Source organism: Lepidochelys kempii, chromosome 3 (genome assembly GCF_965140285.1).
Source record: "Lepidochelys kempii isolate rLepKem1 chromosome 3, rLepKem1.hap1, whole genome shotgun sequence".
NCBI lineage: Eukaryota > Metazoa > Chordata > Testudines > Cheloniidae > Lepidochelys > Lepidochelys kempii.
The window spans coordinates 160,346,638-160,362,373 of record NC_136382.1 but is presented as its reverse complement, the minus strand read 5'-3'; the positions used below and the strand labels follow the sequence as shown (position 1 = coordinate 160,362,373).

General features: G+C 41.2%; 1 protein-coding gene across 2 annotated transcripts in view; it reads right to left on the bottom strand.

Annotated features, from left to right (window-relative positions):
• The window catches only part of NVL (nuclear VCP like), a 70,882-nt gene that overhangs the window by 43,092 nt on the left and 12,054 nt on the right, over positions 1-15,736 (bottom strand). For both annotated transcript variants that reach the window (XM_073338759.1, XM_073338761.1), the window contains exons 10-16: positions 13,808-13,909; positions 11,699-11,816; positions 10,823-10,967; positions 7,467-7,737; positions 4,298-4,516; positions 2,613-2,717; positions 528-590 (exon numbers count right to left, since the gene is read on the bottom strand). In XM_073338759.1, coding sequence (XP_073194860.1) covers positions 528-590; positions 2,613-2,717; positions 4,298-4,516; positions 7,467-7,737; positions 10,823-10,967; positions 11,699-11,816; positions 13,808-13,909 — 1,023 coding nt within the window. The remainder of the gene's footprint in view (positions 1-527; positions 591-2,612; positions 2,718-4,297; positions 4,517-7,466; positions 7,738-10,822; positions 10,968-11,698; positions 11,817-13,807; positions 13,910-15,736) is intronic.

Below are 15,736 nucleotides of genomic sequence, written 5' to 3'. Positions count from 1 at the left end.
CATCCCTGAGCCCCCTCCCAGAGCCAGCACTCTATACCCCCTCCTGTACCCAAACACTCTGCCCCAGTCCGGAGCCCACTCCTGCACTCAAATTTCCTCCCAGAGCTTGCAACTCGCACCCTCTCCTGCACCCCAACCCCCTGCCCCAGGCTCATCTCGGAGCCCCTTCCCACACTCCGAACCCCTTCACCCCAGCCCGGAGCCCACACCCCCTCCCAGTGAAAGTGAGTGAGGGTGGGGGAGAGCGAGTGACAGAGGGAGAGGAGATGGAGTGAGCAGGGCGGGGTAGGTCCTGGATTGCACTTAAATTCAAAAAGCGATCTTGTGCGTAAAACAGTTGGAGACCACTGCTCTAGAGAGCAACCTGCCTGCCATAAGGGCTAGAAGAACGAGGAAGAGGTTATACAATGCAATTTTTGTTGTGCAAACTATCATCTATGTAACGGTTAGGATTCTCACTTGTCCCAGGCTTTAGCCAATAATTCAATGAACAGCAGAGGCCAAGGTGCCATAAGCAAAAAACTTACCATATTTAACAGTTCAGGACCTTTCACAGAGATGAAGTTCAGTCCAGACTCATTTGCTACAGCCTAACAAAAAGATCAAGACAGATATAATTCAGCTCCCACTCTTTATCCTCAGACTTTCTGAAGTCTCTGGGGAATCATCATAGTAAAAATAAAAATGCGATTCATTTTCTCTCCTTGACTGGTTTGGCAAGATTCCAGATGCTGACACTGAGCTGGGATATTATTTTTTATCCTGTCCACTGAACTACGAAGACCATCAAGGAAAAGGAGATCACCTGTCAAGACTTTGTCAAAATATACAAAGCTCATTAGGAGATATACTATCCCTTTACCCACTCCCTAAAAACAAACACAAAGTTTTGGGTTCATCCAAAACAAAAGGGTTTTTATTTTTTTTTTTTGGGAGAAATGAAAAAAAAAATAATCATTTTTGGGTCAAATAAAACATTTTGTTTCTGAGGTTTTTAGCCTTTTTTAAACATAAAACTAAAGTAAAATTCAAAAAGAAAGTTATTTCAACCTTTTCAGATCTTTTGGTGGGGCTGAAACACTTTAGGAAATTCATTACAAGTTCACAAAATATTTCAGCCAACTCCAATGTAGGGTTTTTTTGGCAAAAAACCTTTGTCAGAAAAATTGTGCCCAGCTCTATTTTTAAGACATTGCCTGCACAGTTCTCATTGACTGATGAGAGCTACACAAAAATTTCAGCCCATAAACAGCGCTCGATGTTCAAAGACAACAACTGGTCAGAAAATTTTGGGTGCTGGAGAGGGAGGAAGGCCATAAGAAATGTAATGCTCCAACAGGAACGCAAGAGCATTTGCAATAGAAGGAATAAGGTAAAGAAAAAAAAAAGCACAGCCAACCAGGTCTGATCACACCCCCCACAGTGGAAAATTCCACAGTGATGAGCACCTTATAAATGAACCATTTTCTTTCCTCTATTTACTATTTTATTTTTATAATTTAATTCTTTGCCTTGTTTTTGCCCCATTCAAGTTAAACCATGATTATTTTACTAAGAAACTGAATAACTTCCAAAGAAAATCTTGTACTCCAACTCCTGATGGGGTAAGTGCAGGAGCTCAACTCCTATTATATGGCCGTCAAATATAAAGGGAAGGGTAAACACTTCTAAAATCCCTCCAGGCCAGAGGAAAAACTCTTTCACCTGTAAAGGGTTAAGAAGCTAGGATAATCTCGCTGGCACCTGACCAAAATGACCAATGAGGAGACAAGATACTTTCAAAGCTGGAGGGGAGGTGGGGGGGGGGGGAGAGAGAGGAGAGAAACAAAGGTTCTCTCTGTCTGTGTGATGCTTTTGCCAGGGACAGAACAGGAATGGAGTCTTAGAACTTAGTAAGTAATCTAGCTATATATACGTTAGATTCTGTTTTGTTTAAATGGCTGATAAAATAAGTTGTGCTGAATGGAATGTATATTCCTGTTTTTATGTCTTTTTGTAACTTTAGGTTTTGCCTAGAGGGATTCTCTATGTTTTGAATCTGATTACCCTGTAAGGTATTTACCATCCTGATTTTACAGAGGTGATTCTTTTACTTTTTCTTCAATTAAAATTCTTCTTTTAAGAACCTGATTGCTTTTTCATTGTTCTTAAGATCCAAGGGTTTGGGTCTGTGTTCATCTATGCAAATTGGTGAGGATTTTTATCAAGCCTTCCCCAGGAAAGGGGGTGTAGGATTTGGGGAGGATTTTGGGGGGGGAAAAGACGTTTCCAAGCGGGCTCTTTCCCGGTTATATGTTTGTTGGACTTTATTGCTGCCACCACCAAGCGTCTATGGGCAAAAGGTAAAACAGTTTGTACCTTGGGGAAGTTTTAACCTAAGCTGGTAAAAAATAAGCTTAGGGGATTTTCATGCAGGTCCCCACATCTGTACCCTAGAGTTCAGAGTGGGGAAGGAACCTTGACAATGGCCTGGACCCAGTTATTTTCTGTTAGAAGCCAACTGGTCATTCTTACAAAAAGATCTACTTCTTTTCTAGGACTCTCTGGTCTAATTTTGGTTCTCTCCCACCTTCCAGTAGTCATATGCAGGGTGTGAATTACTAAACTCCTACCTTTGCCAGAAGTGTTTTGCCACACCCAGGAGGCCCTGCAAGTAGAACACCAGCTGGAGTTGTCAGGCCAAGAGCTTTGAATTGCTCTGGATTCCGCACAGGTGCCTATAAAAAAAAACCCAAACAGTTATCAGTGACAGAAATTACTCAATTTTCATCTAACTGCAAACTAAAGCCAAAGCAAAAGGTGCATAACTCTGCACCGAAACTGAACAAGCAAAAATATGGGCATATTTGGAGCTGAAAAATAGGTGAGTAGGTACTGGCTTGTGGAAGCAAATGACTATGTTGTGCATAATTTAGGTGCAGACATTGACTCTAAACAGTTTTATTAAAAACCTATTACTTAAGCCCACCATGAATGCCCAGTTTATGTAAAGGCCTGTTGAGGAAGAGGAAATTGCAGTGAGAAATGCATGCACAATTATTTTACAAGTTAGAAAATAAAGTTTAGCAAATTGTCAGAAAAGTCTTAGACCTAAATTCACTCTAACAGTTCAAAACCATAAAATAAATGTCCCCATAAATGTTTCATCATTAACCAAGACCAATTAGATCAACCAGAGAAAGTTAGTTGTATATTAGTTAGTTCATTCATAAAATTGTGAATATTTTACCAGCAGTAAACATCAGATACAACAAAGCAGAGTTTTCAGAACACTAGAAACAAGGCCTTACAAAATTGGCTATCAGGATCTTAATAAAGACATACAGAACCATGGACAAAATTATGCACTAATACATTCTAGGTACATGTAGAGGGCCCCATGTACCGTGGCTATGGAATTGGCAGTAGAATCTATCCCTTGCCACAGAACTATGCTCTAGAATGTAGGCTTTCCTTTAAAAGTAAAATATTTTCCTAGCCCATATTGTGAAGATAAAATTTGAAAATGTAAAGTGTGTGTGTAAATCAATGCAATTATCCTCTTGAGTTTACAGATATTTTAAAATGATAGCTCAGAGAAGTGCAATCTCTTTTATTCACCTCAATCAGGTATTGCCACCTTTTTGTTTCATAGTTCATCATCATCATCATCATCAACTATTTCACTGGGGGACATGGATCAGCGTTCACGTCGCAATCCCTGTCAGAAACCAGCAGACCAAATTCGGTCATGAATCCTGGTCACGTGCCTCCTGAGGCAAGTTGCACATATGCTAAGACGACTATTTCATGGCTGGTACTTTCATAGCAGAAGCATCCAGCTGATATGCTTATCCCAAAACACCAAACGGCCTCTCATTCCTCTAGGTACCAAATCCCCAGTTACCCCAACACAGCTGCCAAAACTTCCATGATACTTCACATGCAGTTATCCATCACTTCAAAAATTCACAACACACCAAAAACTCAACAAGTGTGGGGACAGTGTAAAATAAATTAAATCTCAGAATTTGAGATTTGTTTGATTGTTTGATTGTTATTATGATTCATTTTTATATTAGTTAGACATCTCTCTGAATGCTATAATTTTAAATGAAAGTGCAGCACAAATTTCCAGTTTGCTACACCAGCATGCTGCAGAATCCTGGGACCTTGTCAAAAAATTTAGGACCAGTTTGCTGTGGTACACATAAGACCCTGTGTATACGCCCAAAGAAAACATTATGTAAGTTTGACTCCGGCTAGATATCTTAACCTGGCACTCCCTAACAGGACTTTAAACAGCATTCATGCCTACCAGTATTGCCATAGTGAGCTCCTCCCGAATGTCCTCCAGGGCTCCAACATCCGCCCATGTCACATCAGGGACGGTGACAAAGCCTTCTCTCTTGGCAGAGGGCTGCACCGAAGACAGCGCAACAATGAAATCATTCATTTCAATGCAGAGCTTCTGCAGCTGCTCCTCAAGCAGGGGATTTTGCTCCTTTAGCAACTCTAGCAGCCTCTGCAATTCATCCTGAGGGAGAGGGCGGTGGGAAGAAGAAACAAAGGACAAGATTTTAAGAACAAATACCATTTTTCTCAGGGTCTTCCCTACAGCCAAAGCCCGTCAAGAGTCCAATGTGGTAACATTCACGACACAGTGCGTGTGAATTTAACACTGGAGAAAGGTAACAGGCGGACTACCCTGGAGTTTAAATCATTTTATATGTATGTTTGTGTGTATATATATATATATACACACACACACACACATATATATACACACACACACACATATATATACACACACACACACATATACACACACACACACACCTCTACCCCAATATAACACAACCCGATATAAACACGAATTCGGATATAATGCAGTAAAGCAGCGCTCTGGGGGGTGGGGCTGCTTGCTCTGGGGATCCGCGAGTCAGCGTGTCTGGCTCCGACACGCTGCTCTGAGTGGCGTGTTAAAGGTGCTGGGATGGGGGCTGAGGGGTTGGATAAGGGGCAGAGGGTCTCGGGGGGTGGTCAGGGCAGAGGGGGGTTGGGCGTCTCTGGAGGGGGCGGTCAGGGGACAAGGAGCAGGGGGTGCTTAGATGGGGTGGGGTCTTAGGAGGGGTGGTTGGGGTGGGAGGTCTCTGGAGGGAGTACTCAGCGGACAAGGAGGGGACAAGGAGCAGGGGGAATACTGCATATACCATGTTAGTTCTAACAAAAATGATTTGCTGACTATTAATAATGGAAATGCTCAAGGCCAAAGCAAGTTCGATATGATGCGGTTTCACCTATAATGCGGTAAGATTTTTTGGCTCCCGAGGACCGCGTTATATCAGGGTAGAGGTGTGTGTGTGTATATATACACACACACAAGTCTAACATGGGCAGTGGTAACACAAACTTTCTCCCACACTGCTCTGGAGAGAGTTCTCTCCACGCTGCACATGCAGTTCTTGACCTCTTCTGTTGGGACTGCCAACAAATCTGTCAAAATTCATTAATTCTATTTAAAAAGGTCATTGCTCATAACAGGTTTCAGAGTAACAGCCGTGTTAGTCTGTATTCGCAAAAAGAAAAGGAGTGTAGCTCACGAAAGCTCATGCTCAAATAAATTGGTTAGTCTCTAAGGTGCCACAATTGCTCATAACAGAGAACAAATTACTGGTTCTGCGTAGCAGCACTGGGAATTTCAGCCATGCATTTACATTCAGTTGTATGTAGCCCTTAAAAGTCGATGCTCATTTATAACAAGCTTTCAGTACATTTCTCTGCATCACTGCATCTATTTTTAGGTTCTGTGGTTAATGCTGTGCAATTGCTATATGCAATTTCCAGTCACCCTCTCTTGTTCCCCGAAGCTGACCAGATCGGTGTTTGATCTTCAGGCTCTGGGTACGGTGGCAGTGAACGACAGAGAGCACCTTGCATTGCTTAACACTGCCCCATCTGGCAAACTGTGGTCCAGACAGACTCTGAAGGGAGAGGGTGAATACTATGCAGGTCTTCGGCGGGAACAATCTCCCTAGCATTTGGAGTTTAAAGCATTGATAATTGAAATCAGCTCCTTACTGAGAGGCTTTTATCAGAGAATTCCTTGACCAAATAACTCCACCTTGCACCATTAACTCTCCCTCTGGTCCTAACATGGTATGGTAATATTAAGGTGGGATGGTAGCTCCAGGATTTCCATTTCAGTAGAGGTTCAAAAGGTCTACAAAATTCTGTCTTTTGGTTGCTTGATTTTCCCACAGCAGTTCATGGAGGGGAAATGTCGGGTGAGGTTTGCTTGACTGTTTCAAAAATGGCCATGTGACTAACATTTTTCTAGTGTCCAACATTTCCTTCAGACCCTTTCCCACCTGCCGCCCCCCCAAAAAAATCCCAACTACATCACTTTGAGGGGTGAAACTCAACAAGTGTGAATGCTTGGTTTTTGTAGATTGGATGAATTGCTGTAGAAAAAGATTTTTGTGTGTTTATTTTTATAATAAGCATATGTTACTGTTGACTGTCTAATGTAGTCCTAGGATACTGTCATCAGAATTGATCTTACCAGTCCTTAGTATACAGATCCCTGAGTGTTTCCCCAATAATCAGAAACCTCTTTGATCATGCTGACATGAGAGTTGCAGCTATTTGCCTTAACAACAAACAACAACAACAAAATCACTCACTCCTAGTGTTCTGGAAACAGGTGAGGAGCATGAGTCATGATTACATTACCCTAATGCAGCTGCTTATTAGAGTCTTTCATCTTCCCTCTACTTAAATTAAAACTACTTTCCTGGACAATATTTATATAAGCAGAATCCGAGTATGCATGTAGAGTTTAGAGTACCCTGAAATATCAGCTCTTAAACCAGAAGCAGTTCTTGCAGAATGCAGGCAGAGAACAACTAATGTGCACAACACATTTTCAGGAAGCTTCCAAGGGCAGTACTTAAATTTACAGCAGATGGGTGCTGCTCACATTCAATGGCCACACTGTTTCATCTTGAGACATCCAAATATTCTGCTATCACGCTGCCTGCAAACACTCTGGCTTGAAACAGAGCCCCAGTCCTGCTACACATGCACAAATGACTTTTTCTGCGTTAAGCCGTATTGTAGATCCAACTTTTACCCTTTTTAAAATGTTGCTTCCCCAAAATAGGCAATGGTGCCATACAGTAGAGGAGATTGAACACCAATGAGTGATATCAGCTTAGGAGAACCAGACCCATAGTTTTAGCACCAAGGTGCAGCAAAAAGTTATAAAACGTTTTGGTGTCATAATACCCATACAGTTTGTACTGTCATTTAGGAAAAGTACATTATAAACCAGATGGATGAAGAATGCTACATAACCATAAAAAATAATTTAGAACTGAATATTGCTGTGATCAGAAATGTTTAGTGAGACTGAGTGGGAAGCTCACAAACAAACTGGTTAGTCTTTAAGGCATTGTGAAATGAGTGTAACAATGGATTAATACCTTAGCAGGAAGCTCTGGATGTTTAGTATCCTTTTCCACTAGTGCTTCTGTTCCAGTCTCCAAGCTTTGCTCAGTCATTGCTTCTCCAGCCCGTACACCTTTCCATTTCTGCTCCTCCAACTTTATCAGGACCCTGTTTACTGTACACATAGCTGCTTCACGACAAAGTGCCATCAAATCAGCACCTACATAGCCTGGAGTCATATGGGCTAAATAATGAAAATCAAAAGATTCAGGGAGCCTAAGTTTTCGACACAAAGTCTGTAGAATTCTGTGTAAGAGAAAAAAAATAGAAGTTGCAACTATTTTCCCTCCGATATGAAAGCAAACATCACTGCTCAGAGATTTAAGTCATCTCAGTTCACTTGTGCAGATCCTAATGGTGCAAGAGGCAAATAATTCACACTTAACTGGAGAGTCGCTTAATGCTGAGAGACACAAAATTAAGCTATATGTTTTCTCCTGACACTCACACTAAAAGAAACCTACAGCATCAGCCAGGTGATGCTCATTTAAAGGTTAAGAGTTTTGCTGAACATATATTATAATCAGCTACAGGTTTTGTTTGAGTTAATAAAAAAAAACCTAACAAACCAACATTGAATTTAAACTGTCACATGACATCCCAACTGGGTTCCACCAAAACTCAAATGGGTTACCACCCACTCAAGTGTTTACTTGGTTCACATTCCTGCATATGACAACATCTATTTACATTGTACCTGCTGCATTCTTTACAAGAACCCCGTTTTTGTTTGCAGAACATGAGCAGGCAGATCTAGTTTAAGGTCCAGCCTTAAAAAGGCACAATCTAAGTATGGAGCAGGTTGAAGCACTTCTATATAGCTAATGAGAATAAAAGTGTTCAAGAGAAAAGATACAGCAGATAGAGGCATAGAGCAATAGTAAGGAATTTCTAGAATGTTGCTCTGGCTGATGCTTGTAAATTCTACCAAGCAATACAATTTACTCGCTAATCCAAGATGATTCCACTTAAATCATGTCATCAATTATGTTCTTCCCTTTACATTAAAATATTTTTTATTAGAACAGGGATACTTTTCCTCTCTCCTAGAGCATTCTCCATGTCAGAGCTTAAAGGATTTCCTCCCCAAGGCCCAACAATCGTTCCACCTGAGGACTGCAAAGAATGCTGATAAGACAAATAAAGATGCAAACCTTACAGAGCCATATTATCTTCCAGCAATACAGAAATCTGGGAGAGAGGAGCTAACCTAGTTTTTACAAACAGCAAAGTTTTATTTCAGTAGGGAAATATTAAAAGGCATCACAAACCAGAGAAATGAAATCCACCACTTAAGTGTCCTTTTAAATTTAAAAAAAACCTGCCATTTGACTGGACGGCACTGATCCAAGCTGCTAGCACTGTGCTAAAACTTTGAATGGAACAATTTATTAAATGACTATTACCTTAAAAAGTTCAATATGTTTTTCTTTACCCACCTAACAGACAAAACTAAGTATCTTTAGTTTTGATTTATTTTTAGTGGCATCGACTTATTTTCTTCCAATTTTTTGGCTCGTTTGACAACAGTTCAAGGGGAGGAAGTGACTCAAGGTATAGAGGTAACAGTGACTGGCTCAGCCTGTGATCTAAGCACTATCATTCCTTCATTTAAGATAATAAAAGCATATTCCTTGACAGAAAAGGTTACATTTTTTATAAGTGTATGATTAGAAGCGGGCATGAAAGCTGCCTAATATGTGCATGCAAATCGAGTTCATATTTGCACAAAGATGTGTATGAGCAAACAAAACCTGCATGCACAACTGATGTGTACACATCTTCAAATAACTGAGATTAAACGAACAGCACTAGCCACTTAGTACCAGTTGGAAACATTCCCTCTATCTTATGGATTCACTGTATGTTAAATGAAACACTAACAATGCCTGTAACTTTTTCCTTTATTCTGTTACACTGTTGTCATGCTCCTATAAAGAAGATTGATTTTTTTTTTCCATTCTTTAAAAAAATGCAGCAATATTGGTAGTTCCTGTGGGCCCACATCTGCAGGAACTGCAGAAAACAACAACAATATGGAGGAATGCTGTTAGACTCCCAACTTCAACTGTTCAAAACAATGATCAAGATTTTCTTGTCTAAACAATCTCTCTCACATGGGAGGAAGATTACTGAAGATTCTACTCACATTCACCATTCCTGCTCCTTGAAACGGCACAAGTTGTGAAATATCAAAATGCTGATAAGACAAACTACATAATGTCTACCTTTTTTTTTTTTTTTAAAAAGAACATGGTTCATACCTCTGTGTGTTTAGTTAGGACGGGTTATTTACCATCGAGTCAAAAGGGATTGTAAAAGGAAAGGTAAAATAAATGGCCTAGATGAGGAGCATCCCAAATACCTAAACACAATAGCCAGATTTATAGCAGCGAAGATGCAACTCCTCTGCCTCAACCCTGGTAACATAGTTGTTTTGCCAGAGCTGAGAAAAGAGATCAAAATGAACAAACTATTACAGGACCTCACACGTAGAAAAGTGTTGGTTGAGTGGCCAGAGACTGTGCAGAGGGTCAGCAAAAGCTGACAGGCTGGCAAGGGGACACAGAAAGAGCACACTGCAAGCGGACCAGTTTGTTTTTCCTAACAAGAGACGAGGATTAGCTCAGTTTACTCTTTCCTTACCAACATTTGTAAGCAAGACACAAGGGCAGGCTTTTCATTGTTTTTACTCTTTTCTCTACAGACTTTGTACCCTTGGGGAATTAATAAATAATCTTGGTTTTGAAGACACTGTTTCTGAACTGTTTTAATCAACCCACTGGTCACAAGTCCCCAGAATGAAAGGGTTTATAGGTGCCAAATGCAGTTGGGCCTATTGCAGTAACATGATTAGGAAACAGGGCAGCTGCAGCCTAGAGATCCACTCTAAGTATAGTTGAGCCACGTGGTTCCACTCAGAGTTCGGTGCAAGAAGTCAAGCCTGTCACCTCTGGAGTCTACTCTAGAGGTACTACAAAGAATCTAAGGTGCAGTTGTGCCCTGTAGCCATGACAGGTGAATAAGGAGATTCAATGACAGAATACTCAACAGCAAAATACATATTGCCAACTCCAGGGTCTATTCTCTTCTTAAAGTTGCCCAGAACACTTGTTAATGCAATGTTAAGAGGAGATTTATACATTCATCCACACGGAACAGCCCTGGATTGGACAGGTAGCATAGAGATATACACACTGTTACCGCTTCTCCACTTACCCATGCAGGCTGATTGGGTGCACGTGGTTATGCGTGCTATATATTTGTCCTTAACTGCCCACTAATTTGCAACAGTTTTACTAATCAGAAGCCTTGGCCTACTAAGATATACCTCTCTCTAGCTGCTTCATCAGGAATCCCTAGACAAATTTCTCGATCAAATCTTCCAGCGCGCCTCAATGCTGGGTCTAACGAGTCTGGTCTGTTAGTAGCTCCAATAACTAGGACCTGAGCAGTGGCAGCCAGATTATTCAGGTCTGAGGATGGAAGGCAATAAACAAGTACTCAGAAAAGAGCTATATCTTCCTATTGGAACATCACTGTTAATGCTACTCTTCTTAAACACATGCTGCAAGAACATATTTACTCTTGATCATAGTTGGGAAACCATCTACTGTTATGCTAAACATCCTGAAGCTGCTTCTCTTTTAACCATGAAAATTTCTAGGCATTTATCTTTATTTCCACTAGCAACATAGTTTGTGCTTTATACAACCTCAGGCATTTGAAACATTTATATATCACTTTTCCAACACATATGTTTACATAGCACTGAAAGGGTTTCCAGAGTGCTGTATAAATGGATCTGTAAATAACAACCTTCAGGAATATTTTCTCTTCACACTCAAAAGAAGCCGCATTTAGGATGAAATGCGGCAACTGTTAATGGCATATAATGACACTGCAACACAGGACAGGAAGTTAATACCACGATATCCAGAAAAAGCGAAGAGTGCCACACTGGATCGCGAGGGGAAATCTAATAAGGCAGAAATAAGTTATATGGAAACGATTTTAACCAGGGAATTGGTCTTAATATCCCCCACTTCTGCAAAAATATGTTGGGATCTTCAACTACCGCAACTGTTCAGAGCTCAATTTAACTCTAATTTTAAACAAGTTAAAAGAAAATCAAAATTGGACTTCAAAAGAGGGGGGAGGTTAATTTAAAAAATAAAAGTATGTTAATTTCATTGCTGAAACTGACCATCCATACAGGTTAGAAGCTGGGCGACAATTCTCCGCTCCATGTCTTTTGAGGCGACTTCTCTTTTTGGGGTGATTGCATCAATCTCGTCTATGAAAAGGATGCATGGAGCATTGGACTAGGAACAAGAACACCAGGGTAATCACTCTCGATACACATAGCATATAAGAAGTAATAATTTAAGAAAAGTGCTTCTCCCATTTCAAAGCTTAAAAGATATTACTGCAAGTGCTGTTATGTGTTCTGAACAACTACCCATTCTCAAACCCCAGCACCCCTGCTCCCAAACACTGCTCTCTTCATTCTCTTAGAGAAGCCAAATACATTATGGAACCGTGCATAGGGCTGAGATCTTCAGGAAACTAAAGCATGAGATTTTTAAAAAATATATTTTATGTTGCTTTATGTCTTCTACAGACACCGCATTGTCGTGATTGTTTGTTGATTTGAAAATATTCAAGCCCAAGACAGAAGCTGAGGCATTTAAATTTTTGTTTGGCAAGAAGTCACTCATGCTGTAGAACCTGGAGCGCTAATACCATGCAACGGACAAGGGGCTGGCATGGGCAATAATGGAAACTATTTGCCAACTCAGATTACTAGAAGAATAGGATCATGTTTTAGGAGCGAAAGCAGGGAGCACATAAATCATTATAGATTTCCATACCATTTCATTTAATGAACTCCATGTTCATAAAAGGACAAAGCTAATAAAAAGTAGCACTTACTTGGTACTTTGGTTCACCAGTGTATTTAAACAGTAACTAATCCTAAAAAAAGTATGCTAAAGGCAATAACAGAGAGGCTTCTCCATTCAGGTCTGCCATTACCTCCCATCTAGAAAGGCAGTTTAAAAGCACATCCCAAAGTTGTCAAGCCAGTGCAGCATGTGCGCCACCTAGCTGCTCGAGCATTATTTCTCTGAGTTTATCAGCACTTTTGGTACAGAAAGAGCATAATTTTGCTATACAGGGATTATAGTACCAGGCATATGGCACATGCTAGAATAAAAAAGTATTTTGTTCATGAGACCCAAGAGTCACTGAAAAAGCAATTTAAGATAATAAATGTAAATGGCTAAGCTAAAAAAAAAAAATTTTTTTTTTAAGTTGAAACATGCTTCATACAATAAATTCAACTGAAAAAGTTAATTTTGATAGCTAAGGGCCAACCATTTTAAAAGCAAAGAATATTTTAATTAAAAAAAAAGCCACTCCACATTATCCATTTCATACCATGATTTTGGTTCTTGTTTCCTTATTGTTTGTAATAATGGCTTTTTTAATTCAAAACAACAGCTCGGGTTCATATTGGGACAAACTATCATGACTCCACTATCCTTGCTTCCTCTGAATCCCATGAAGAAGATTGGTAAATATGTTTTGAGGCCTCAAAATAGTGGGGATGGTGGGGAATGGAAAAGCAAGTATTCTCAAAAGGCAGATATGGAGGACTCTCTAGGGAATTATATAGAGATTTACTTAAAAGTGATTTTTAATAAGTAGCATATCCTCAACCCCTTCTGCTTTTCTTTGCTTCTCATGGAGAACGAGACATAGAGCAAGACACTCTCACATCAGTGTTTGGTCATCACCAACCTGGGCTGGATTTCAGCCAGTAATCCAGCAGTGCTCTTGTTTATTTAAGACTGTGAAGATATGGGAAGATTTAATCCTAACATTTTTCATAGATTCCTAGATCTTTGCCTGCAATTCCCTATTTCATACTAATATCACTAATGTATCCAAATTCACAGATCTAATGAAGAGGTCAACTTCTTAAGTAACACAGAGTAGTAATTACTCCAGTATATACAAAAGCCAAGTATTTTATGTAGTGAATTGCCTGACACAGTGACTATACATTAATAATTGTATTATAATTTATATTTGCATTGAAGGCTCTTTGGGGCAGGAACTGTCTTTTTGTTCTGGGTTTGTACAGCACTTAGTACAATGGGGTCCCAATCCATGACTGAGGATCCTAGGTTCTACAGTAATACAAATAATTCAATCTTCATTTCAAATTGCAGCAGCAGAAAAGGACCATTAAAAGGTTTTATGAAGAGAAAGGATCAAGCAATTTATTTGCTCAGCTCCCTGGCCTCACCACAGCTTGTTCAAACAACTCTCTCAGCTTCTGTTCAGACTCCCCAGAGACTCCTGATACAATTTCAGTAGCGGCTACTTTGAGCATCGGCAGTCCAAGTTCCTAAAATAAATGTAAAGAACATGGTTATGAAATCTCTAAACTTCAAAAATATTTCCTCTTAGCAGGATTTTCTTTGACTAGGTCCCCTAGAACCAGTATTTATACAATTTATGTTATCATAATACCTTACACTTTTAAGGAGCCTTTCAAGAGAAATTTTTAAAGTGCTTTAGAAACCCCATGCAACACCCCTATATCTAAATGATCAGAGGCACTTAACCAAATGAACAGAGCTGGGAACAGAATCCACGTCTCCTGCTCCCACTTTAACAGCTTAATAGCATTGCCACTGATTACAAAACACTTAGATCAGACATCAGTGTATAGACTATGAGGAATTTCAGTGACAAACTAACAGAGGGCTTGTCAACATGAACATTTAGTTCATGGCAAACTTGAGAGTAATCTACCCTACACTAGCTTGCTGAGCACTAAATGTCCATGTGCACCCTAACAGTTCCTTAGTGTGCTTTGAAATGGGAGTACATCAAAGCACAAAAACAAACAACAGATAGTGTGCATCTGCAGGGTCCACACCAACACTTAGTGCACGGCAGACAAGGATTTACACCCCAGCCTGCAGTGAAGTACATGTTTGTGTAGGCTAAAAATACCCAAGATTTAATTCCAAAAGAGTCTATCAACTTTACACAATAAAAGCCTGCAAGTTTTCATTTTGAAAAAAGCTGTGCTCCAATAGCTCATAATTTATGTATAATTTCCAAACTATATAACCTACGGCCATTTAAGTGAATACAGCAATAAAAAACAAAAAAGAGATACTGTATTTACAAGCCTGGCAATAAAAGTCCTCCATTTACCCCCAGAACAGGCACAAAGACAGTGATAGTGCAACTGCTCCATAGTGCCATAAGCTGTCTCTACCCTGAATTGCAGGTACCCTCTACAAGTAGAAAGTAGTTTATCCTCAGTAATAAAATGCAGTAACAATCCCTGACCTCTCTGATGACACCAACTATAACAGGGGTGGGAAAAGTACTGCCCGCGGGCCGTGTCCAGCCCATCAGATCTTTTAATCTGGCCCTTGAGCTCCCGCCAGGGAGTGGGGTTGGCAGCTTGCTCTGCTCCGTGCATGCTGTGGCTCCGCACGGCTCCCAGAAACAGTGGCATGTCCTCCCTCCGGCTCCTACCCATAGAGGCAGCCAGGGGGCTCCGCACACTGCCCCTGCCCCAAGCGCAGCTCCCATTGACTGGGAACTGTGGCCAATGGGAGCTGCAGGGGCAGCGCCTACAGACAGGGCAGCACGCCGAGCTGCCTGACCACGCCTATGCGCAGGTGCCTGAGGAGGGACATACCGCTGCTTCCGGGAGCTGCTTGAGGTAAGCGCCGCTGGGAGCCTGCGCCTGACATCCTCCCAAGCCCCAACCCCCTGCCCCAGGCCTGATCCTCCCTCCCACCCTCCAAACCCCTCGGTCTCAGCCCGGAGCACCCTCCTGCACCTGAAATCCCTCATCCCCAGCCCAGAGCCTGCCCCCCCCAGCTGGAGTCCCCCCCTCCCCCCCGTACCTCAGCCTCCTGCCCCAGCCCAGAGCTCCCTCCCGCACCCTGAACTCCTCATTTCTGGACCCAGCCCAGAGCCCGCACCCCCAGCCAGAGCCCTCATCCCCACCCTAACTCCCAATTTCACGAGCATTCATGGCCCGCTATACAATTTCCATACCCAGATGGACCAAAAAGTTTGCCCATCCCTGAGCTATAAGGATGCCACTTGTAGAGGTGGTTGTTTGATGAGGACAGACCATCACCTTATCTGACAAAGGCCCAACAGTTGTTGTATGGTAACTTCCAAGTTTAATGTCATAGAA